This window comes from Loxodonta africana, chromosome 5 (genome assembly GCF_030014295.1).
Source record: "Loxodonta africana isolate mLoxAfr1 chromosome 5, mLoxAfr1.hap2, whole genome shotgun sequence".
Classification (NCBI taxonomy): Eukaryota; Metazoa; Chordata; class Mammalia; order Proboscidea; family Elephantidae; genus Loxodonta; species Loxodonta africana.
In genome coordinates, this window is record NC_087346.1 from 133,648,509 (window position 1) to 133,673,029 (window position 24,521).

At 38.0% G+C, this 24,521-nt stretch overlaps 1 protein-coding gene across 7 annotated transcripts in view; it reads right to left on the bottom strand.

Moving 5' to 3' along the window:
* RBPJ (recombination signal binding protein for immunoglobulin kappa J region) overlaps window positions 1-24,521 on the bottom strand; it is a 121,062-nt gene that overhangs the window by 30,780 nt on the left and 65,761 nt on the right. For 4 of the 7 annotated variants that reach the window (XM_064285984.1, XM_023549778.2, XM_010591405.3 and 1 more), the window contains one exon: window positions 8,387-8,425. The exons of 2 other annotated variants lie outside the window; for them this stretch is intronic. In XM_064285984.1, the coding sequence (XP_064142054.1) occupies window positions 8,387-8,425 (39 nt within the window). Of the gene's footprint in view, window positions 1-8,386; window positions 8,426-12,207; window positions 12,271-24,521 lie in introns of those variants that run through there. One more of the 7 variants, XM_064285985.1, reaches the window with a different exon arrangement.

The window sequence follows — 24,521 nt, forward strand, 5'->3', positions numbered from 1 at the left end:
CAAGTACACACTATTCCAACTCCTTATTTGTTATGCAAATTTCAATAGAAGTTCAATTTTTTTTAAGTATATTTACTCATCAAAATAGCTAAGCAATATTATCTATTACAAAGAAAGCAAGTTCTGTACAAATCAAACTATCACACTTCTGAACTGGGAGAATCCTAATTCTTGAGAAGCTTGCGTACCACAAAGTTAAAAACAAGGAGATTGAAAAACAATCGCCAAGGAATATTTTTTAAAAATTAAACGCTATTTTATTGATATTATAAATAAGACAATGAATGTACAGTATTAAGAGGACTGAAATGCAATAATAGCAAGTTATTAAATGTGGGTAATTCTAGACTAATGAGTCACAAAAGCGGCCAACCAGCAACCTAACAGGAAAAGTGCTAATGGAGAGCACCAAAGACTTGGAATTCCTCTATTAAAACTACAAACTAAACAGGGCAAGTAATATGATCTATGTTCATCCCTGTTAAGTAGTGTATATTTAATTATTGATCTTAAGAGACTGATTGACACACACACACATTCCAATCTCCTCACCATTCTATGGTACCAAGGATACAAAACTTGGCTCTAGGCCATCTCTGTCACTTACAAATTAAGTAGCTGGGGCAACTCATTTAACCTCTAGTTTCCATATGTGGAAACGGGAGATAAAAATGCCTACCTAACACAAGGTGGTTGTGGGATTAAATGACATCACCTAGCTGACAACTGTATTTACTAACTGAAAACCTGTTACTGTGCAAGGCACTGCAAGTAACACTGGGATTGAGAACTGATCCCTAACACTGAGAAAAAGAATGTTTGGAAACCTAACAACGAATTATAATGAAACACATAACCTAAATAGAAGTATGTACACAAAGCACAAATAGAAGAATGCCTATGTAAAGGGAGGGATGGAGACAAAGAAACACATGCTAGGAAAAGCTTCTCAGAAGAGCTAAATCCTGAAGGAAGAGGAGTAGACAGAGGAAGTGGGAGGAGGAAAGCATCAGGCATTCAAGGGTCGGGAAGCAGTGAGCAATCCTGCACATGGAAGATTCAGGCTGAAGAGTAAGGTTGTAACCCAACAGTGGCTAATACTTCTTGAGTATTTGCTATGTGCCAGGCCCTGTATTAAGCACTTTAAATGTATTATTTCACTTAATCCTCATAATCCAAAAAGGTTTTTGTCATCACTATTTTGAAGGACTCGCCCAAGGTCTCACACTAAGTGGCAGAGTTGAAACAAATTCTGCAAGATCCTAAAGTGAGCCACGGCAGTGAATAAAATTGACAAGATGAGTGGAGACAGATTGTGAGAGGCCTGTCCAATGCTTTTAAAGTGGACATTTGCAAACCGAAAATACTATGTATAAAAGTGTAGGTGAATTCAAACACCACTTACAGTAGATTACAAACAGTGGTAGCAAGTAATAAACTCTCTAAGAGATCTGAAGAGACATAATGTTCAAAACAAATTCCATCTCTTAGTAAATTGGGAAAATACCATCGTTCAATTTTATCTGTCTCATTACAGAAAAACACCACATTATGGAACTTGAATTTTCAATCTATACTAGAGGCAATGAAAAACTTTTAAGTTTTTTAAACATATAATTAATTTTTCTTTTTAATTAGTTAATTCTAGTGGCAGGAGTCCCTCAGTGGCACAAGTGATTAAGTGCTCAACTACTAGGTGGTTCGAACCCACCCAGAGGCACCTGGAAAGACAGGCTGGCGATCTGCTTCCAAAAGCTCACAGCTTTGAAAACTCTATTGAGCACAGTTCTATTCTGACACACATGGGGTCACCATGAGTCAGAACCGACTCAAGGGCAACTAACAATTCTAGTGATTAGAATTAGCTAACTCTAGTGGCTAGAACCAAAAAAACTAAAACCTCTGCCGTTGATTCTGACTCACAGCAACACTATCGGACAAAGTAGAACCGCCCCATATGGTTTCCAAGGCTGTAAATCTTTATGGAAGCTGACTGTCATATCTTTCTTCCTTAGAGAAGCTGGTAGGTTCAAACCACCAAACTTTTGGTTAGCAGCTGAGCACTTAACCACTATGCAAAACATACATAAGACAAACTAACGAAAAGGCCAACAAGCTAAGAAGGATGTTAACAGAAGGTAGTAGAAAAAAAAAAGTAGAAGGGAAGGAGAAATCTTTATATCTTTTGGTTTGGGGCGGTGGGTATATATTACATAATAATATATGTAATTAAACAGCAAAGCACCTGGAATGACAGCCCATATATGAAGAACCACTAGATTAAGGGAAACCAAAAATATGCTAACAGTAAGATGCCAGACTCTTTGTCTTTTAAGAAACAATAGGGGAAATTTTATCATTGGAAAAACATGCTCTAGGTGCTGAATACTTACTAGTAGAATTACTAGGCTGTATTACTGAATCGTTAAAAAGGTTAAATCACAACGAATTTAAAGTTAATACATTTGTTGGAACAGTTACTCAATTTCTGAGAATAAGTTTTGAAGCATATTCTTTATTAATTTCATTTTTAATGATTCCTTAAAACTATAAAATATTCATTACAAATTGAAACCAATGAAAAATTATTTGGCGACTATCATGGAGCACTGGGAAAGTGGGAGATTTTGTTTTTATCAACATTTTTTATTTTATCAATAATTTTACTAATATTAAATCATGGCAATGCCATTCTAACCTTGTTGACAACACGTGTAAACAATCACTGTCTTTGGGATTTTTTTGGGCTGTGCTTAAGCTTTTTAACTCTCAAAGTTTTTTTTTTACACTACAAACAAATTCAGAGAAAGAATGCCAAAATGAAGGAGAGTCGTGAATGGTAAAATAAGCTCTGGTGCTGTCTGTAACGAGCCGACTTTTGCTAGTTTCGCCACTGGTGGGAAGAGAAGTCTGCAATGAAGTCTGAGAAGCAGGATCAAGCAAGTGGGCAAACCTGGTCCCAACAATCAAGGCAAGAGAGAATTTAAGGGAAAACAGTGAATGGTATTAAATAATACAAAATACTCAAGTAAAATAAAGATTAAAAATTTGGCCGTTACTTAATCGGACAACATAGTAAGAATCCTTTCAGTAGAGGCCGTGGTGAGGAAAGGCACTGAAGCAAGCTGCAAAATCAATGGGAGGCAAGAAGTGCAATGAGGACAGACCAGGCTTCTAAACAATCTTGGCTGTTAATGGAAAAAAAAGAGGGAAGAACTGGAATAGGGAAATAACTGAGGGCTAGGGTAGAAAAGTTTGTTTCTTGGTAGAATTTTTTTTTTTTTAATTTGAAAAAAATGTTTTTATTCATAAAAAGATGATATGGTGCTTAGGTGTCAGGGTCCTTGCCTGAGACTGTTATGGGAGCTATCAGTCTCCAACCTCACTGCTGGTATACACTTCGTTATTTTACTAACGTTCACAGACTGTAAAATGACTCCTTCATTAGCCCTAGCTCTTTTCTACAGAAACTCTCTCACCTAATCAATAACTGCATCTACTGAACTACAAAATTAATGGCGCAGAGGTTAAGAGTTCAACTGCTAACAAAAAGGTCGGCAGTTCAAATACACTAGCAGCTCCTTAGAAACCCTATGGGGCAGTTCTATGTTCTATACAGGGTCGCTATGAGTCAGAATTGACTCGATGGTAAAGGGTTTAATTTTTTAAAAACAGCTTTTATTACTGGTGCTTTTTTAAGGCTTATGATAAGCTACAAAGAAACACAAATAAGAGAAAGTGAAGATACAGGACCAAAAAAACCTAGTAGCTATCAAATTGGGTGCCTTTTAAGTGGCTGAAGTACAGCACATGCGGAATTCTGAAAAATGAGTTTGGACAGACAGGGTGGTGTGAGATTTGGTCATGCCCAAAGTGCCGTGTTAATTAAGTGTGGATTTGATCCATAGATTAGTGTTTCTCGAAGTAAATTCTTTGGAGTAAAATCTTCTTTAGTAACACAGTTCTGAGGCCCAATACATGTGGAAAACACTACCTACCGTATCTTCCTCTAGGGCACAAATTACAATAGTTTTTAGGTAACAATGCTTTCCAGTATCCTTTAAATACATTATTCTGAAAACAGAACCCTTTGCTTCCTCACCACTTACACACACCCCTACCCACTGGTCCAAGGGGTAAGTGATGTAAACCACAGCAGGGGTGGGTGGCGGAGGGGAGAAAGTGTTTTGAGTTGGGAGCTAATCATGGCCAGCCCCACCTGCAGCAGGTGAGAAATAAAGCTGACCACAAAGATGGGAAGTCAAGTCCAGCCAATCATCCTCACCACCAGGCTCAGCCCCTGCACCTCTCAAACTGGACTGTTGCTGCAAATTCCAAATAAAAGTTCAAATTGAACATTTCTGTCTTACAGTAAAGAAACCTATATAACTTGGTTGACTCAAGTATTTCTAATTTCCCACACACACACTTGAAGAGAAATACCGCTATAGGCCAAGGGTCAGCAAAGCATGCCGGCTGCCTGTTTTTGCACTTCATGGAAGCTAAGACTTAGGCTTTCACGTTTTTAAAGGGTTGTAAAAAAGAAAGAAAGAAAGAAAATGCAACAGAGACAGTATGTAGCCCTCAAAGCCTACAACAATACTACTATTTGGCTCCTTACAGAAAACATTTGCTGACTCCTAGTAGTTAGGAGCCCTGGTGGTGCCACGGTTAATGCACTCAGCAGCCAATCAAAAGGTCAGCCATTTGACTCATCAGCCGTTCTGCAGGAGAAAGATGTGGCAGCCTGCTTCAGTAAAGATTTACAGCCTTGGAAACTCTGTGGGGCAGTTCTACTCTGTTCTATAGGATTATTATAAGATCGCTATGGTCAGTATCAGCTTGGTGGCAGTAGGTTTAGTATTGAGTTGAATTGTGTCCCATCAAATTTCATTGTGCATCCAGAACCTAGGAATGTGACCTTATTTGGAAATAGGATCCTTGCAGTTATAACCCTTGTAGATGAGGTTATACTGGTTTAGGGTAGGCCCTAATCCAATGACTGGTGTCCTTAGAAGAGAGAAATTTAGATACACATGGGGGGAAAGCCACGTGATGACTGAAGCAGAGACTGGAATGTTTGTTGCGTCTAAGTTAAGGACCCCAAGGATTGCCAGCAGCCAGCAGAAGCTAGGAAGAGGCCAGAAAGGATTCTTCTTCCCTAGATCCCTTGAAGGGAAGGTGGACAGGCTGACATCTCGATTTCAAGTACTAACCTCTAGAATAGGAGAGAAAAAAAATTTTGTTTCAAGCTATACAGTTTGTGGTACTTTGTTTATGGCAACCCTAGGAAACTAACAGGGGGTCCCTGGTGGCACAGTGGTTAAGTGCTCAACTGCTAATCTAAGGGTTAGGCAGTTCAAACCTACCAGCCGCTCTGTGGAAGAAATATGTGGCAGTCTGCTTTTGTAAACATTACAGCCTTATAAACCCTATGGGGCAGTTCTCTGTCCTATAGGGTCGCTATGAGTTGGAATTGGCCCAACGGCAGTGAGGATGGTTTTGATATATATATAATATACCAAAAACTCATTGCTGTCGAGTTGATTCTGCCTCATAGCAACCCTACAGGACAGAGTAGAACTGTTCCATAGAGTTTCCAAGGAGCACCTGGTAGATGCAAACTGCTGGTCTTTTGGTTAGCAGTCATAGCACTTAACCACTACAGCACCAGGGTTTCCATATATATATATATATATATATATATATATATATATATATATATATATATATATATAGTCACTATGAGTCAGAATCAACTTGACGGCAACAGGTTTCGTGGGTTGTGTGTGTATGTATCTATATCTATACATATCTGGTAATTGAAAATATATTTATATAGGCCTGTGAGACAAGCTATATATTCTCAGCCTACTTGATCTGCAGTATTTATGCAATGTATTTTAAAAGAATTTTTTTTTTTTTTAATTTTGAAATAATTTCAGGCTTACAGAAAAGTTGCAAGAATAGCACAAAGAATTTTCAGTTATCTTTCACCCAAGCTGGAAACCCTGGTGGCGTAGTGGTTAAGTGCTATGTCTGCTAACCAAAGGGTCAGCAGTTTCAATCTGCCAGGTGCTCCTTAGAAACTCTATGGGGCAGTTCTACTCTGTCCAATAGCGTCGCTATGAGTTGGAATCAACTCGACGGCACTGGGTTTGGTTTTTGGTTTGGTTTACCCAAGCTGCCCAAACGTTAACATTTTACCATATTTGCATATTATGGTTTTTTAAACCATTAAGAATAAGTTATAGACATAATGCTCATTTCCCTCCCAAATACTTCAGTGTTTATTTCTTAAAAACAAGGACCTTTTCTTACACAATCACAAAATAATGATCACAGATATGTAAGAACACAGTGCTTGGTAAAGCAGAGGGTCAGTGAAAAAAGAGACAGACCCTCAACCAGATGGACTGACACAGTGTCTACAATAATGTGCTTGTGGATTGTGAGGATGGGGCGGGACTGGGCAGTTTTTCGTTCTGTTGTACACAGGGTCACTATGAGTTGGAATAGAACTGATGGCACCTAACAACTCTACAAATTTTATTCGAATTTTGCCAACTGTCCCACTACTGTCTTTTGTGGGGGAGAAGTAGGTGAGAAACTACTGCCTGAAGGCCAAATTCGGATAGCCACTAGTTTTTGTAAACAAAGTTATCTGGAACAGAGCCATGGTCGTTCATTTACATATTGCCTACATCTGCTTTGAGGATACAAGAAAGAGCAGAGCTGAGTAATCACAGCAGACTCTGTGGCCCACAAAGTCTAATATATTTACTATCTGGCCCTTTATGGAAAAGGTTTATCAACCCTAGCTTTATAGCAAAAGGAAAAAAACTTCCCTGGCTCAGAACAATTTATATTTAATTGTCATGTCTCTTTGTTCTCCCTTAATATGGAATGATTCCTCAGTCTTTGTCTTTCCTGACCTTAAGATTTCTGAGGAGTAAATGCTATTTATTTTGTTGAATGTCCCTTGTTTTGTGTGTTTTCCTCGTGATTAGATTTAGCTTATGCATTTTTGGCAAGAATACCACTAAACTGATATTGTGTCCTTCTCAGGATACACATGATACCGATTTGTCCGTTACTGGTGATGTTAATTTAGATCACATATTAAGGTGGTGTCCTGCCATGTTTCTTCACTGTAAAATCACTATATCTTCCCTTTATAATCCATACAAATTTTGTGATGATACTCTTTGAGGCTGTGTAAATATCTTGTTTCTCCTGAGACTTTAGACCAATAGTTTCAGCATCTGTTAATGGTTTTTGCCTGAAAAAATTATCACTTCGGTGGATGTCAAATAGTTGATTTGCTAATTCTACCATTCATTCTACATTTCTTAGATGGCACTCTTCTGTAAAGAAAAGCCACTTTCTCTCCCCTATTTATTGATTCATTTATTTATCTCAGAAAATACGTCTAAACTGTCATTTTATTCTATGGGTTTTAGTCCATAACTACCATTACTTATTTTAATAATCAAATTGCCCTACATTTGAGCAGTAGAAGCACCTTCAAACTGGCTCTTGTATCTTTCTGACATGTCCTCACCACTCTGAGTACAATAGCTTTTTTTTTTTTTTTAAATAGCAGTAATTTAGAACAACCTAAATGGACATCAACGTGAAATTTAGATTTAAAGAGTGATCCGAAGTCAAACGAAAACCATGGAACCATTAGAGAGAACAAGGCAGAAGATGCTCTGTTAATTAGGGTTAAAACGTGCAGAACAACAGTAGTGTGTGATCCCAGTAGAGTTTAAAAAGAAAAAGACAGACATATGCTTATAAATGCATACAATTTTCTTGAAAAAGAAAAGAAATCATTAACAATGCAGGGTTAAAATTAACTCTGGGACTGGTGATGTGGAACTGTGTCTCTTTTTACTTTACAACCTCTAGCTGTTAGAAATTCTGCATCATTTTCAAGACTAACCATTTTATAATTTACATTTTTAAATCAAAATGTGTATTTAAAATTAATTTACATAATTAGAACTAGAACAAGTATACTGTCATTGAATATGAGTAAAATTTGAGTGTTTTTTTTTTAATACTTTTCAAAAAAATATTCATTAAATATCTTTCAACTCTCACCTGTAATCAACAAATTGTGATTGGCTAAATGTAGCTAGATACAGAAAGCTTTTTTACATTTTAACCCTTGTTATAGTCCCCATATAATACTCAAGATTAATTTTTGAAAAGGTTTCATTTTCCCTTTTGAACTATATATCCTCTTATCCTGTATTTTTTTGGGGAGGGGGGAATGACGGAATAAACTTAAGAACAACTTATGTAGTTGTTTCTAAAATGAAAGGACCTACAGTCTAATAAAATGTTTGAGTGAAAGGGTAACTAATACAATGCTTACCTAGTGAGTCGTTTAGGTTGAGGCCGCTCACCAAATTTCCTGGAAAAAACAAGAAAAGAAAGAGAAAAAAAAAAAAAAACTAAATAAACTGTATGATATACTCTCCACAGTAAGGTTTTTAAGTACCATGAAGTCTCTTTTATGACTTACACTTCAACACTACTGAAGAAAAGTGAAAATAGAAATCCTCCAGTAAACATCTGTACCCAGAACTAACAAAATGTGTATCCTAAAATGGCTCTTAAACAAAACCAATACACCCTAAACAGGCCTTAAGTGCCCACTCTGAGCAAGTAGCACACTCATCAGATGAGAATGACAGGTAGCATCAAGAGATGTTTCTCAAATGACAAATAACTGAAGACCTCCAGTCTGACAGTCTACAGCCCTCAGAAAAAACCTCAGAGCCCAAGAGGTGGTGTGGAGCACATCTAGGCTTGACTGATAAACAAGCCATATTATTATTTTTTTTTAATTATGTGACCCAGACCTCAAATTCATCGTTCCAATTGAATAGGTATATTTTAAAACTGCTGGCTATGCAAACTACAAGGTCCCTCACAAGAAACCATTATTGGGACTAAATGAAAATCAATCTCCAAAAATGAAAATATTAAGTTTAAAGATTAAAACACAAAGTTTGCTATTACATGAAAAATTTGAGACAGTTAATGCTATCACATAAAAAGTCCAACCAGTCTCACAATGACAAGAATGAAAGCTTAGGCTGGTAAAATTTCAGCTGACTATCTCAGAGCAGATCAAATAAAGGATGTTACAGAGGCTGAGATTCCAAGCCCCATCTTACCAGTAAGTAGCTTATGGGACCTCAGCAACTTAATGAATATCTGCCTCAACTTATCCATCGGCATTTCGGCAGATAATTCCCTAAAGTCCCCCTCCCCACATGAATATTTCCTGATTTTTCAATTCAGCACGGTTTCTACGTGTGTACACACCTAAAGATGTAATTACATGACATAACAATTGTAATAACAAAACTTCACCATAAGGAAAACTCTTGTTCTGACCTATGCTGACCAAGAAGATGTCCGAGGGTTTATTATTTTACTCATTAACAAATATTTCTTGAATATTAATATAGATAAAACATATACTGGGTTCTATCAGAGATGCAAAGATACTCCCAAAAATCTGATTAAGGTGTATGACAAGCACCAAAAGAGAAGATGGTGGTGGCAAAGGCTATTAATGGCAGCAGGTAATGCCTATTAATAGCAGCAACTACTACTGACAGATGTCTATCATGTGTCACGTACTATGCTATACATTTTTATACATTATCCTATTTAATTCTTTTTTTTAATAGTTCTTATTGTGCTTTAAATGAAAGTTTACAAATCAAGTCAGTCTCTCACACAAAAACCCATATACACCTTGCTACACACTCCCAATTACTCTCCCCCTTAATGAGACAGCCCGCTCTCTCCCTCCACTCTGCTCTCTCCCTCCACTCTCTTCTCGTGTCCATCCTATTTAATTCTTATAAAATAATCTTATAAGGCACATGTTGGCTTCATTTTGAAGATGCCCAATGTCGCAAAATAAATTAAAAGGCATGCAGAGTTGAGATTTAAACCCAGATGTTAACTACTTAACTACAGTTCACAGCCCATCAAAAAAGAAACACGTTAAATGGACTAGTAAGAGATCCCGGCGCTTAATATTCAAATGTAAATTTTGTTCTCTGGCGCCCTAAAATTCATTCAAAATTAGATCAACAGCCAAACACTGACTACAATATCTTTGTCTCATTCTTTTTGGGAAGTAGCTCATCAGATTAAATCAACAATTACACAGCATGCTTGTGCAACATCATCCCTCCATCCTGCTCCCAGAGACAACAGGAGCAAGAGAGCTCAATACATTTGCCTGCTGAGCCTAGACAGCACTTTGCACAAAACAATGTGTTGCTCTACCTACCAGCCTAAGCGTTATTATTGTTGTAGGCCACTTAGTCAACTGTGACTCACAGAGACCCCACGTGATAGAGGAGAACTGCCCCACAGGGCTTCCTACGTTGTAATCTTTACAGGAGCAGATGGCCAGTTCTCTCGGCTAATGAGTGTGAACCCTGACCTTTCGGTTATCAGCCAAGAGCTTAACCACTGTGCCACAAGGACTAGGAATTGCTTAAATATTAAAAAGATCACACTGCTTCTGTAGTACATAATAAAGCATATCCACCAACTGTTGTATGCAATCCCAATTCTTTAATGCATACGATATCACATTCCTTTTTACCTCATTAAAACTAGTGGTGACTAACTACTGGCGTGGGAAAGGAACAAGAAAGTGGTTTTCTGAGAAAATTCAAGATAGCATGTAGTAGGTTCACAATGCACAATTCTACAGGTCACAATATAACTAAATTCTAATTATTTAATAAATATTCATGTCATCGTTGTTAGGTGCTGTTGAGTCAATTCCAACTCACAGTGACCCTATAGGACAGAGTAGAACTGCCCCACAGGGTTTCCAAGGAGAGGCTGGTGGATTTGAACTGCCGACCTTTAGGTTAGCAGCTGAACTCTTAACCACTACTGATAGGTCTACGTGTACCCAAACTGTCAAGTTATACCTTTTCTGTACCAAGAGATTTCTGAGATTCTAATCTACTACATGCGCATCCTATACTTACCAAAATCCACTCTCCACTAATATAATGTGAAACTAATAAACATCAAGAATTATCTACTTTAAAAAAAAAAAAAAAACTACTACAACAAAGAAGGCCCACAGTTAAGCATTATAGCAATTGAATGAAACTCATGAATATATCATAACAGCCAAAACAGCCACTTCTCAGCAGAATGAGAGCAGCAGCTATAAATTAAGGTACAAATTTTTATCTTTATTTGCACTCTATTTAAAAAAAAAAAAAAAAGTTGCCTACTGACATGATCTAGGGTTTTTTTTTATGTTGACAAGTGAACCAGAAATACATTGGACCAACCAGCCAACTTTTGACCACTCTTAAGCAAAACAGTTCTTCAGAATAGGTATATGGCGTATTAACAATGATTTTAAATAAAACCTAAATCCTTAAGAACCCTCAAGACCCTTTTCATTTCATAAAATACCTAAATTAACCCCCTGCTGCAACAACAAAAAAAATCGGTACCATTCAATTTATCTTTTTGATAATTATGTATTGTCAACATCTCATTTTCGTTTAAGTAGGTTTCTCAAATGTTATACATATTATATAAAATGTAGTTTCTTTTAAATGTAATCACCAATACTGGTGCACATTTAAAGAATAGAAATTAGGATTCTGGGCACTTTTTTTTTTTTTTTTTTTCTTAAAGAAACAAGCAAAGGTTAGCTAATGTATGTGATTATACCTTAACCCACACCTTTTTCTTCTTGCTCAGTACACTTGCCCCTTGGATTGAGTGGGAACAAAAAAATATAAACATCTACTTACCATCATTATCAGTAATGCTCATATAATACTATAGCTCAAAAGTGTACCTATGTCATAAGCGTATTTTGAACTAGCAAATCCGTTTTACTGTAACCCACTAGCTTTCCCCTTCTATGATAACAGTGATCTTACTGACCGAAGGATTTGTGCACTAATTAAGTAGTCAGCACTACTAGGAGAATGCAGCTAAATCTGATTTTACGTACCTGGAAGTGTGAGGATTTTAAAAAGTTGCAGCCCCATCATTAAACATGGTACTTCCTACCTGAAAATAGTGCCCACACCTATGAGGTCCCGCATATTCTCCAATCTATTAGGATTTCCAAATAAATAAAACACCTGTACACACAATACACTTATATACACGTACTTCCTTTTGCTCACATACAAGGTGCCACACTGTTTTCCTCCACAGCAGATATTTGCTTCTGTAATCACCAGTCTGTCAAAGGAAGTGTATGACCACAAATATATTGAGGATGAATGTGATACAAGTTACCAAAACTTTACCACCTTAACACCTTTTCTGGCTAAAAAAAAAAAAATACTCCACATGAGAAAACCAAGTCAACAATCACAAAGGGGGGAAAACAACACAAGGAAAAACTTTTCTGAATATAGAACAATTTAATAATTGCTGCCACAAAACAAACAAACAAAAAGATCTAACTAGAAAATTGTCTAGTAACAATATGAGAACTTCAGTTAAAAAAAAAAAGGCTTAGCCGGCTTGAAAAGCAAGCTCAAGTCAGGGAAAAAGCTTTCTGCCTTTGGGTTGTGGAACTAAGTAATTTTCTCTATTTTTCTACATTTCACAAATTTTCTGCTTAATGCAGAAACAATATTAAAATAACGAGTTTTCGTTTTTTCATTAAGACAAGAAACACTGATGAAGGATTTGCAGGTGAGAAGTAGAAATGCATAAAAAAAAATCCAAACTCATAATTTAACCAAATTTTACACCAAATCTGCTGTAACAGTATATAAATTTTATACAGTTCAAAAGGACTGGGATTTCTGAGCCATAACGTAAGATAGTGAAATGAAGCAGCATCTGATTGAGGAAAAAAACAAGGAAATCTGATCTATACCCTCCAGGCATTTACCCACCAGTAGGAAGGAATAGGTAATATACATTATTACTGTATTCTTTGATAATACATAATATGAAAGCAAGTGGTAGTGGGGAACTGTATAGTAATTTACTCATGCATTAGAAAGGGCAACACGTAAAGTTCTGTCCTTGTCTCCAGAGCCACTCATTCACCAAATACTTATTGAACAGCTTAGTACGAGTCAAACACAGCTACAAGTACTTGGTATACATGAGTGAACAAAACACACAAATCCGTGCCCTTACAGAACTTACATACTATTAGGACAAATGGACAAAAATGTATGTTCAAAGATGTTCATTTATATAATCTATGAAACAAAAATATTAGAAGTAACTGCAATACGGTACCTCTTTTCTGCTCAAAACTGGACTGGTGAGGTATAACCAAGATCCCTGGCTACCATAAAAGACGAGCAAGGCATGATGCACACTCTCCTGGACGACCACATTTAATAAACATGCTTCTGTGAGAACATTCTATGGGGCAGACTGCAAGGACATTCCATGCTTGCAGCTGACCCCATCAAGTAGAGGAGCACTCTTATTATGTGTACTGGGTAGAGACATTTGAGTAACAGCGCTTTCTTTATTTTTAAACTCCCTCTATTCTACCTTTTCTTTTTCAATTAAAAAAACTTAACAACAGTCTGCAAGCAGCTGTGTAAAAGAGCAGAAAGAGTGGAAAGATATCAACAGGAGCAACTGAAACCATTATCTCCAGCTACCCCTGCATCTGGATTTTGGGTTGTCTCCGATATTACTACCATATTGGGTTAAGACTGCCTACGCAAAAATCCACACTTGGGAAAGGACTTGCCTGAGTTAAATCTCCAGAAGCCATAAACCCCACTACCCAGATGGCGCAACTGAGTTACCAGAATGCTGGTATCCATTATCATCGCGTATGAAGACGTTACATGAAAAGTATGCACCTTAAAATCCACAGTCTCAAAAAGTGGGGGCAATCAGACTTTGGGCAAACTTCTCCAATTTCATGTATCAAGAGACTGAAATGGACACATTGGCATCAAATGCCTCTTAATATGATGCATTAAAAGAACTGACAAAATGCATAAACCTGAATTTAAACATGAGGAAACATGAGACAAACTCAAACTGAGGAACAGTGGACAAAATAAAGGAACTGTATTTTTTTAATATGTGAAAGTCAGGAAAGACAAACAAAAACCTGGAGGAACTGATTCAGATTAAAGGAAATTAAAGACACAACAAGTGAATGCAACATACAATCCAGAATTTATTTTTGCCATAAAAGGCATTATTTAGACAACTGACAGAAACAAGATTAAAATAATGAGATCTGTAGGTTAAATAACAGGATACCAATTTTAATTTCCTAGTTTTGATCACTGTACTGTGGCTATGTAAGAAGCTGTCCTTGTTTTTAGAAATACTATAGTATTTACAAATAAAAGGGTATCGTATCTTCTTACCGTCAAATGATCCCGAGAAAAAAGTACCTCTGTGTGTGTGCGCACATGTATGAATGAATGTATGCAGCTTTTATAATATTATATCAGAATAAAAAGGTCACACCAGAGAAGCACCCATCTCTTGATCAAGATGCTGGCCTGGCCCTGCTTACTGAGGAACCTGGTGGTGACAAACCTATCAAAACACATTCATGGGAAGTGGCACATAAGAGACTCTATGGCCAACTTCCTGGCATAGCTTTCCTGTCTGTAAGACAATGATTTAAGAATGTCTTGCTGTAGATTTAAAGTTTGATAATACCCAGGGTTGGTGTACAAGTGGGGAAACAACAAACTCTTATTCACCACGGGTGGAAGTTTAAGTCTCTGCAACATTTTTGAAAGACATTTTGGCAATGTCCATTATAATTCAAAATGTGCAGTGATTTGATCTAACAATTATAAATTCTTGAAATTATACAGATAGCCAATCTGGGACTATGCAAAAACATGCATACAAAAATGTTCAATAAAACACCACCTGTATTAACAAGAAAAATTAAAAATCCTAAAAAAAAAAAAAAAATTTTTTTTTTTAGTGCAAAATAAGGAACAGATTGCTAGTTACATAGCACCTTCCAGGTGTGCCTATACACACTCAAACAGGTATCCAGTTAGAATTAATTACGAATGATGAATGAGATAAACACTTTTATCCCCCTCACCATGTGCATATATAAACACATATACACACAACCTACACAAGTTATTAGTGATAATGGTGGTCCGCAGCAAATATTCCATTTTGCTTCAGAATGCATTATATAATTTGACAGGTGTTTTTCTTTAGTAATTACCCTTGGCTTAGTAGTAAATAGGGTCCCCAGTGGAGCAGTGGTTACAGTGCTTGGCTGCACACTGAAAAAGGTAGGTGGTTCGAACTCACCTGCTGCTCCACAGGAGAAAGACGAGACAGTCTGCTTTAGTAAGGATTTACAGCCTTGAAAACCCTAGGGGGCAGTTCTACTCTGCCCTACAGGTTTGCTATGAGTTGGGATCAACTTGACAGCAATGGGTTTGGTTTGGTTTGGCTTCGGGTAGTGGCAAATAACAAAATGAAATTGCACTCTTTAGGCATTAACTGCAAGGTTCCGGGGGGGGGGGGGGAGGCGGGTTGCACCAGTCTACAAACCTAAACACTGGTGGATCAAGCCTACCCAATGGCACCATGGAAGAAAGGTCTGCCGATCTGCTTCCGTAGAGATCATAGCCAAGAAAACCCTATGGAAAAGTCCTACTCTGTAACACATGGGATTGCCTTGGGTCAAAATTGACTCGATGGCAGTAGTTTTGATTTTTTGGTTTATGCATTAACTGAAGGCCATTCAAGCACCAACTCTAGAATATAAAACCCAAACCAAACCTGCTGCCATCAAGTTGATTCCGACTCATAGCGATCCTACAAGCAACTTAAAAACAGACAGAGGCATATAGGTTAAGAACTCACAAAAAGAAAATATGTCTCAGTAAGCAAATTTCACTAGGTGAAGCATTTCAGAAAAACATGCCAGAGTCAAATAAAAGAACCACGTTAACATGCTAATGGAAAACCTACACTTCCACAAAGGGAAATACAATGCAACTTAAAGAACTTTAAAGAGTTTTGAGTCTTAATTGTTTCATTTTCTCTAATAACTCCAGATACATCCCTTGATTTTAGGAACTGCCTATACAAATGGGAGAGTTTAGTCACAGTTCCTTGATCTTCATGATTTAGTTTGTGTTCTGCTTCTGCCTCTCTTATCTCCTCACCAGATGGACGAAGGAAAGACGATCTGTGTAAGAGGTAAGGCAGTGTCAAGACCTGAAAAGCACCTTCTGATGAGAACACATACGAAGCTCTATGGTATGTACAAACCATGGGAGAGGTAGTCAAGAGTTGTGGTAAATGAATGGTATCATGAACTAGGCTTTAATGAAAACTAGTGGTGTGACCTAGAACAAGCAAGTTACTTAGCCTCTCTGTATCTCAGTTTCTTCAACTGAAAACAGATTAAAGTTCTTCAACATAGTGTCCTTACAAGAATTAGAAAGATTCATAAATGTAAAGCATTTAAGAGTGCCTAGCACCAAGTACGCATGCAATAAAATACCACTACTCCCTGGGTGGTGCAATAGTAAACATGCTCGGCTGCTATCTGAAAGGTTGATGGTTCAAGTCCACCAAAAGGTACCTCACAAGAAAGACTTGACAATCTGATTCCCAAAAATCAGCCCCTGAAAACCCTATGGAGCATAGCTCTAATCTGACACACACGGGTTGCCATCAGGTGGCATCAACTCGCCAACAACTGGTATTGGTACTCCTTCAAGGCTGGGTTACTGTATGATATTTACTCTAATGAATATGGTGAAACTAAAATGGACCAGTCAAACATGTATATATTCGCATTGCCTTTTGAAGTTTTGGAGCCCTGGTGGCGTAGTGGATGAGAGCTTGGCTGCTAACCAAAAGATCAGCAGTTTGAATTCACCAGCCGCTCCTTGGATACCCTGTGGAGCAGTTCTACTCTGTTATATGAGTCAGAATCAACTCGACAACAGGTTTGATTTCTGAAGTTTTAGTGTTGCCTTAAACTATGGCTTAGAAAGGGAGGACTATTGTAAAAATGGCACTGAGGCGGTGTCTGATCTCTTCCAATCCCACAAGGAGGAAGGAGAACCAAGTTCAGCAGCTCAAGGCTGACTCCGATGAGGTGGAGGCCAGGTAAGCCTCCTCTCGCTGCCATCTTTACCGGTTCTGACACCAATCATCCCTTCCACAGTACCTTCTACTGGGTTCGAGAATTCATTGCAATGGCCAGAAAGAACTCATAGGTCAGAATCGCAATTAATCGAGTTTAAAAGAACAGTTACAATTCAGGCTCAGGATACACTTCTTCCATCAGGACAGCCTCTCCCCAGCTGTGCTCGCAGGCATGCCTCTCCCTGGCCCTCAGGCCTCTGCCCAAAGGCACTCAGCTTTCTCTCTCCTAAGGCTGGTAAGCCCACCATGCTGTTTCCTGCTCCTGGGTCTCTCCTTCCTTGGAGGTGGTGGGCTCCTCCTCTCTGCTCTGGAATTGGTTCTCTTTTAAGGCAAAAACTGACCAATTCCCTTGCTAGGCCAAAATTACCCTATCACACAATCACCTGGGTGGGAGTTACAAGCTCATGGCTAGAAAGGCCATACACAAAAGTAATCACACCACAACTATGTTCAGGTCAGGTGGCAGCACTTGCCCAGTAACACAGTCAGAACAGACAAGAAGTTGGTTGCCAAAACAAACAAAAAAGGATCTGAGGAATTTTAGTGTTATGTATGTATCTGCAGATAAATGGCCTCTACCACCATCAAGACAGAGATGCAGGAGGAAAGAGGCGGCATGGTGAAGTTTGTCCTAGAATCTATACCTCCCTGGAAGGGCAGTCCAGACAGAACCTACAAGCAACTCAAGAAAGACTGTTTGGGACTGAACATCTTCCACGGAAAATCTACAAGGCAATCATGGAAAACTGACTTGGTACATACAAGATGAAGTCACATATTTTTCTTCCTTGTACTCTCCCTCTTATTTCTCACCCCCACCTCAAATCATGAGCTGTAAGGACTTTTTTCTCTCTAGAATATTTGTGCTGAGATGTTGAAGCTGTCAATGGCAGTTAATACTGACTCTCTGAAGGCTAAGTAGCCGATCACTTGAAAACCTGTTTCAGGAAGAAGTAAGCCTGATGTTGATCAGAAGAGTTCTTAACTTTCATCTTTAAAATGCTTTTTCGAAGCATAGTTGTGCTATTTAAAAAAAAAAAAAAAAGGCCAGCAAAAGTAAAATATTTCTTTTCCTTACCTAAATTGAAATTTATAAGCCCATAAGGCACACCCATTCCTAACAGAATTTCTTAACCTGTGCTCCATGAGTTCTTCTCTTGAAAATATATACAACATTTAGTACATAGTACATTTGGGGAGACAGCCACTGTTCACTACAGATGAACAACAATGTTTGGCACTGGTACAGATCAGATCCTCTAGAAGTGACCATCAATGATCCGTAAAAGGAAGGCTTGGTTACAGAAAAGGTCAATAGTAGTTTCAGAGGGAAAAAAAAAATAAGTCACATCTCACAGGGTTTCTCAGAATAAGTTCTTGCCCCAAAAGGGTTAACAGCTTGGAAAAATAAGTAACTTTCATTTTAAAAAATAACTATATTAAGTCGAAGGACCTCCCAGATTTAAAGGTGGACTCTCTAGAGTCCTAATATCTTAGAGGCAAAATATTGCAAGTACCTGGTGAGGAATCAAATGACAACTTTGGTGATAACAGGCCAATCATTATTCTAGTAAGCTCCCATCACATGGAAGGAAATATCGAGAGTAAAAATGAAATGTTTCCCTCCAAAGTTCGGTTCGATGGGCCTGTCCCTAAATCAATCCTGATTTAGCTTCTGGAATGGAATAACCTCAGTTGCAATATCATGCAATTAAGATGCTGCAGTAAGGCCCATGACTTTTCCTTAATAAAGCGCACCCGAGAAAAGCAGCGATATTGCTAGACCACAGCGACAGTTTAAAGTACATGCTTGCTGACTTGAGATTATTGTTGCTGACGAAGTTCAAAAGTAGTCAAAACGCCAGTACACAATACTGGGGAAGCCAGCACAACTTGTCCAAGGCAAGGTCATGGAAGCTCCATAGACACATCCAAACTCCCTGAGGGACAGAATTACTGGGCTGAGCGCTGGGGATCATGGTCTCAGGGAACATCTAGCTCAACTGGCATAACATAGTTTATAAAGAAAATGTTCTACATCCTACTTTAGTGTCTGGGGCCTTAAAAGCTCGTGTGCGGCCATCTAAGATTCTCCATGGGTCACATCCCACCTGGAGCAAGGGAGAATGAAGAAAACCAAAGACACAAGAGAAAGGTTAGTCCAAAGAACTAATGGACCGCAAGTACCACAGCCTCCATCAGACTAAGTCCAGCACAACTAGATGGTACCCAGCTACCACCAGTGACTGTTCAGACAGGGATCACAATAGAAGGTCCCAGACAGAACTAGAGAAAAATGTAGAACAAAATCTTAACCCCCAGCTCACACAAAAAAAGACTTACTGGTCTGACAGAGACTGGAGAAACCCTGAGCGTATGGCCCCTGGACTCCCTTTTAACTCAGTACTGAAGTCACTCCTGGGTTCACCCTTCAGTGAAAGATTAGACAGGCCTATAAAACAAAACGAGACTAAAGGGGCACACCAGCTCAGGGGCAAGGAAGAGAAGGTAGGAGAGAACAGGAAAGCCAGTAACAGGGAACTCAAAGTCGGAAAGAGGAGAGTGTTGACATACTGTTGGGGGATAGCAACCAATGTCACAAAATGATATGTGTATTATTAATTGTTTAATGAGAAACTAATTTGCTCTGTACACCGTCATCTAAAATACAATTTAAAAAATAAAAGTCAAAATGCTATACCCCCAGATAGGTACAAATAGGTACCAAAAGGCATGTACAAGAATGTTCAAAGCATCACTAGATATAAAATCCCGAAACTAGAAACATCAAGTGACCACTGACAAAGGATTGGATAAAGTGCAGTATAATCACATAATGAAATGCTATTAGCGATGAAGTGAACTACTGCTGTGCATGCTTCAATTTGGACTACACTCATAAACATAATGTTTAACGGAAGGAGCCAAACAAAACAAGTACAAAACTTACGGTTCTATTTGTTGTTTTTTGTATGAAGTTCAAAACACAGGCAAAACTAAGAAATCTAGCCACAATCTGGCTAAATCTGTAGTGTCAGATGGGATACAAATTACCTTTGAGGAGAAGGGGTAGAGAAGCTAAAAGAAAGCCGGTAATGTTCTGTTTCTTTATCTGGGCGATTATGGTCAGGCATGTATATTAACTTGGTGAAAATTCACTGTACTGTACATTTATGATGTGTGTACTTTTCGGTGGGTATATTACGTACATATGTATGTATATATAATGTACGTGTAATATATGTGTATATATATACACGTTTTCAGAATGCATGGCTGGTTTTCAAAAAAAATTCTTTATTGGACTTTTCATACTGTCTTCATACTTTAACGTCAAAATTTTAGAAGGCAGTGAATTCTCGTTCTCTGCTATAACATTCCAGAATGTGTGTATTTCATATTAAGAAAAGTTACATTATTAAGTCCTAAAATAATTGGTTCTCTTCCTTGTCCACCCAAATCCTACTTCACAGATTGCAACGATCTCTCCTTCATGTTGTTAGACAGAATATTAGGGTCATCCATGGTCCTCTGTATGGCAAAATCATGTCTGAAAAGCATTTAAAAATAAACATGCAATGTTACAGAAATATGCTAAACATGTACTAGGATTCAGAATATTCCTGCTGATTTAAAAATCTGCTTCTTTTGCCTGTTTCACATAAAACTGATAGAAAGAGAAACTAATTGTTCTATTAGCTTCTGACTCCTTTTTTCCTTTTCCCTTCATTCACCATTCAGCAAACATTTGCATGCCTATAATGTGGCAGACACTGTATTAGACACTGGCAGCACACAGCAGTGAATAGGAAATGGTCCCCACGTACATACTACAATAGCAGCTACTGGAGGGCAGGCATTGGGCTTGGTACTTTGCATGCATCTCACTTCGTACCCACATCAATCTTATAGAGAAGATGCTATTATTATCCTCACAACACAGATGAGGAAACCGGCTTAGAAACTACCTTGCCCAGGTTCACATATTGCAAAGCTTGGTTCAAAATCTAAGTATAATGTTCATGATTTCCCACACACTCTGCATTTAATTGCAGTTAAATTCAGGATACTAAAATTTGAAGAGGGTGACCAAGGTATTGCATGTGGGGAAAATACAACAAATTATCTAAAAAGTCTTTAAAGAAAATGAATTTTTATGATAGGATTGTAAAGTGCACTAATTGAACCTAAAATGATCTCTGGTGTAGCATAAATTTGGTTTGCTTCAGCTGGAAGCGGGGAGGGGCAAAAACCTGAAAGAAAACCTTTCACTCCTCTGCTTATCCTTCAGCTAATGGCTTTGGCTAATAACTTTCATCAGTGTAAAATGTAAATTTTTCTTTCATCACTAGGCATTAAGAAAATACTTTCCAAAGCTTTAAATACATAAAATTCAGAAAATCTAAAGACATTTGCTGTGGGGACCATACCTTGGCTATTGTTCACACACACACACACAGATGCACAGACAAACGTGTGTGTGCATATACGTTATGTTGTTAATCTGTGAGCCCCTTTCCGTAACAAACTATAACTCTTGCATTTTCCTTGCACAAGGAGACTGCATTACAACTGCAGTGTGGACTACGTCTCCTGACTTAGTGTTTACATTGTCCACCATAATTCTGAATTAAAAAGACCACAAATCCACAAAGACGTTTTCGTCAGTTTAACGAAGAGGTTTTTCACTCTTTTTTCTGTTGGTAGAAATTACACAGACACAGTACCAGCTCAACCTTCATCAAACCATGTTTGGCCAATTTCTTTAACAGCCAAACCTCTGACACACAGCTTGGTATTCCAAAGTATTTGAATTCAACAGTGCATCTGTCTTTTTAGTTTCCTTTTAAATAAAGCAGACTAGATGATTTATGGAGAGGATAGCCAAAATAAAGTCTAACGCACAAAAGAAAGATTATGATTCAGGTTTTATAAAGCATTAAGCTATTTCAAAGAAGGCTATCCCCAAGGGGAAAAAAAGCAAAGGTGGCAATTCCTGTTTTTTTTTTATATGTAAAACAGGACATTATGGACATCTTACATATGAGTTAAAAGAGAAAATATTTGATAAACTAAAACAATAAAATGATCAGAATCAAAATTCCTAACTCCGGGATGGGGAAGAAGAGATTTCAAAAAGGCTTTATATACCACTAACACCACTACATGAATAAGAAAATGCCTTTTTCAAATGGACTGGAAAAGAAATAGGAGAGGGAAGGAGTGTGCTGTCTCATTAGGGGGACAGCAATTAGGAGTATATAGCAAGGTGTTTATAAATTTTTGTATGAGAGTCCGACTTGATTTGTAAACTTTCACTTAAAGCACAATAAAAATTTTTTTAAAAATGCCTTTTTGCTTGAGTGTTAATATCCAAAAGAGTAAATTTCTTTAAAAGTAACTATAAATTATAACTTAACATTATAGCTTCCTGTTATCACGTGTCATATTATAATGATCAAACCTACATTTGCGGTAAAGTAAAAAACCACTCTGAAAATGTGATCTTAACCACAATTCAAAGCTTCAAGAATGGCTTTCTGCCAAAGTGTATCTGAGCCATTAACCCCTGTCAGGATTCCTTCAGGGACTTGTAGGACCGAAAAAGCAGGCAGCTGCACAGCAACTGATACACGCTCGCTCAAGCCTCACACATGGTCATGGGCATCTGAAAAGGAAGTAAACATCACAGGGGCACAGGAGAGGATGGTGCAAGATCTGACTGCAAGCTGTCTTGCTTTGGATTAAAAAAAAAAACGTTGCCGTGGAGTCGATTCTGACTCATAGCGACTCCATGTGTTACAGACTGTAACTGCTCCATAGGGTTTTCTTGGCGATCACCTCTACTGAAACAGATCACCGAGCCTTTCTTCCATGGTGCCACTGGGTGGGTCCCAACTGCCAACCTTTAGGTTAATAGTTAAATACAAACTGTTTGTACCACCCAAGGACCTGGGATGGTACTACAGGCAGCTTGATAGCCTCAACAACCACCTGAGGAGCCCTGCTCAGCACAAGCTTAGGAAAGATTTGGAATTGAAGATGGCCAGATCACCAGGAAATGATTAAAAGTACAAATCATCAGAGAGCTTACAGTGGTGAAGTACTACAAAAGGAGAAAAACTTTGGGAGTTGAGTAGGGATAGCAATGAGGAAGACAATAACAGGGCTTCTAATACGTACAGCTGGGACCATTTATGCTATGTATTTATTTATGTACTTATTTGCCATTTTGCTATGATACGAATTTAAATTAAGCAAGCTACGATAGTGTTGTGTTAGAATGACTAGTTAGGCTAGCTAGTAAATTACTAGCTACCTAGTCAATTGTTCTACATCAAATTGTTTGACTAGAAAACAGAAGAGTTTTCCTTTAAAGACTAGCTCTACTGGAACAACTTAATTCGTAATACTCCTCTCACCAACCGCTAACCATGCATGTTTCCTAAACATATGTGAAACCCCTTCACAACAGTACTAGCATTATTGACCCTTCCCTTATTCTTGGTCTCCACCACAAGCAATTCGTTGACAAATTCTGTCAATTGTTATTTCCAGATTATCTTCTATATCTCCATTCCCTGATTCCATAAGGTTAGACAGCCTCTATTAGTGCCTACTCCTGCAGCCCCCTACCAAAAACCAAACCCGCTGTGGTCAAATCGATTCCAATTCATAGCGACCCTACAGGAAAGAGTAGAACTGTCTGTCGCATAGGTTTTCCAGGGAGTGGCTGGAGGATTCGAACCGTTGACCTTTCGGTTAACAGCCGAGCTCTTAACTACTGCACCACCAGGGCTTCGTAACCCCCTAAACTGGCTTCAAATAGCAGAGTAGATGAGTAGTTAGTATTATTTTGGAAAGGCATTTGCAAAGACATAATATATCTCCTTTATATGCTCTCATTTAATTCTCATTAACAACCCTAAGAAGCAGGCATTATTCCTAACTTAGAAGGGAAAACTGAAGTTCAAAGTCACAAGGTAGCAGTTTCCCCTACTTCTGATAACACATGGATCCCACTAAGGTTTGATGATAAGGAGAGCTAGATAAGTATATTAAGAAATCATACCTTGATGATCCTTGCAGTCTCAAAATAATGATATTTTTTCTAATTCACTTTCCCATTAAGCAAACTACTTGTCATCTCCCGAAATTTTATTTAATGTTTCAGAAACAGTTTCTTAACCCATAAACTATTCCTCAGCAAAGCAAAACTACTGAAAGAAATACTGTTGTAATCCAACTAGAGAAAGTGAAGCAATGCCCTAAGGTTAAAAAAGCCACGACAATCTGATTGTGATAACAGCTCTAAAGTTTAGTCAAAT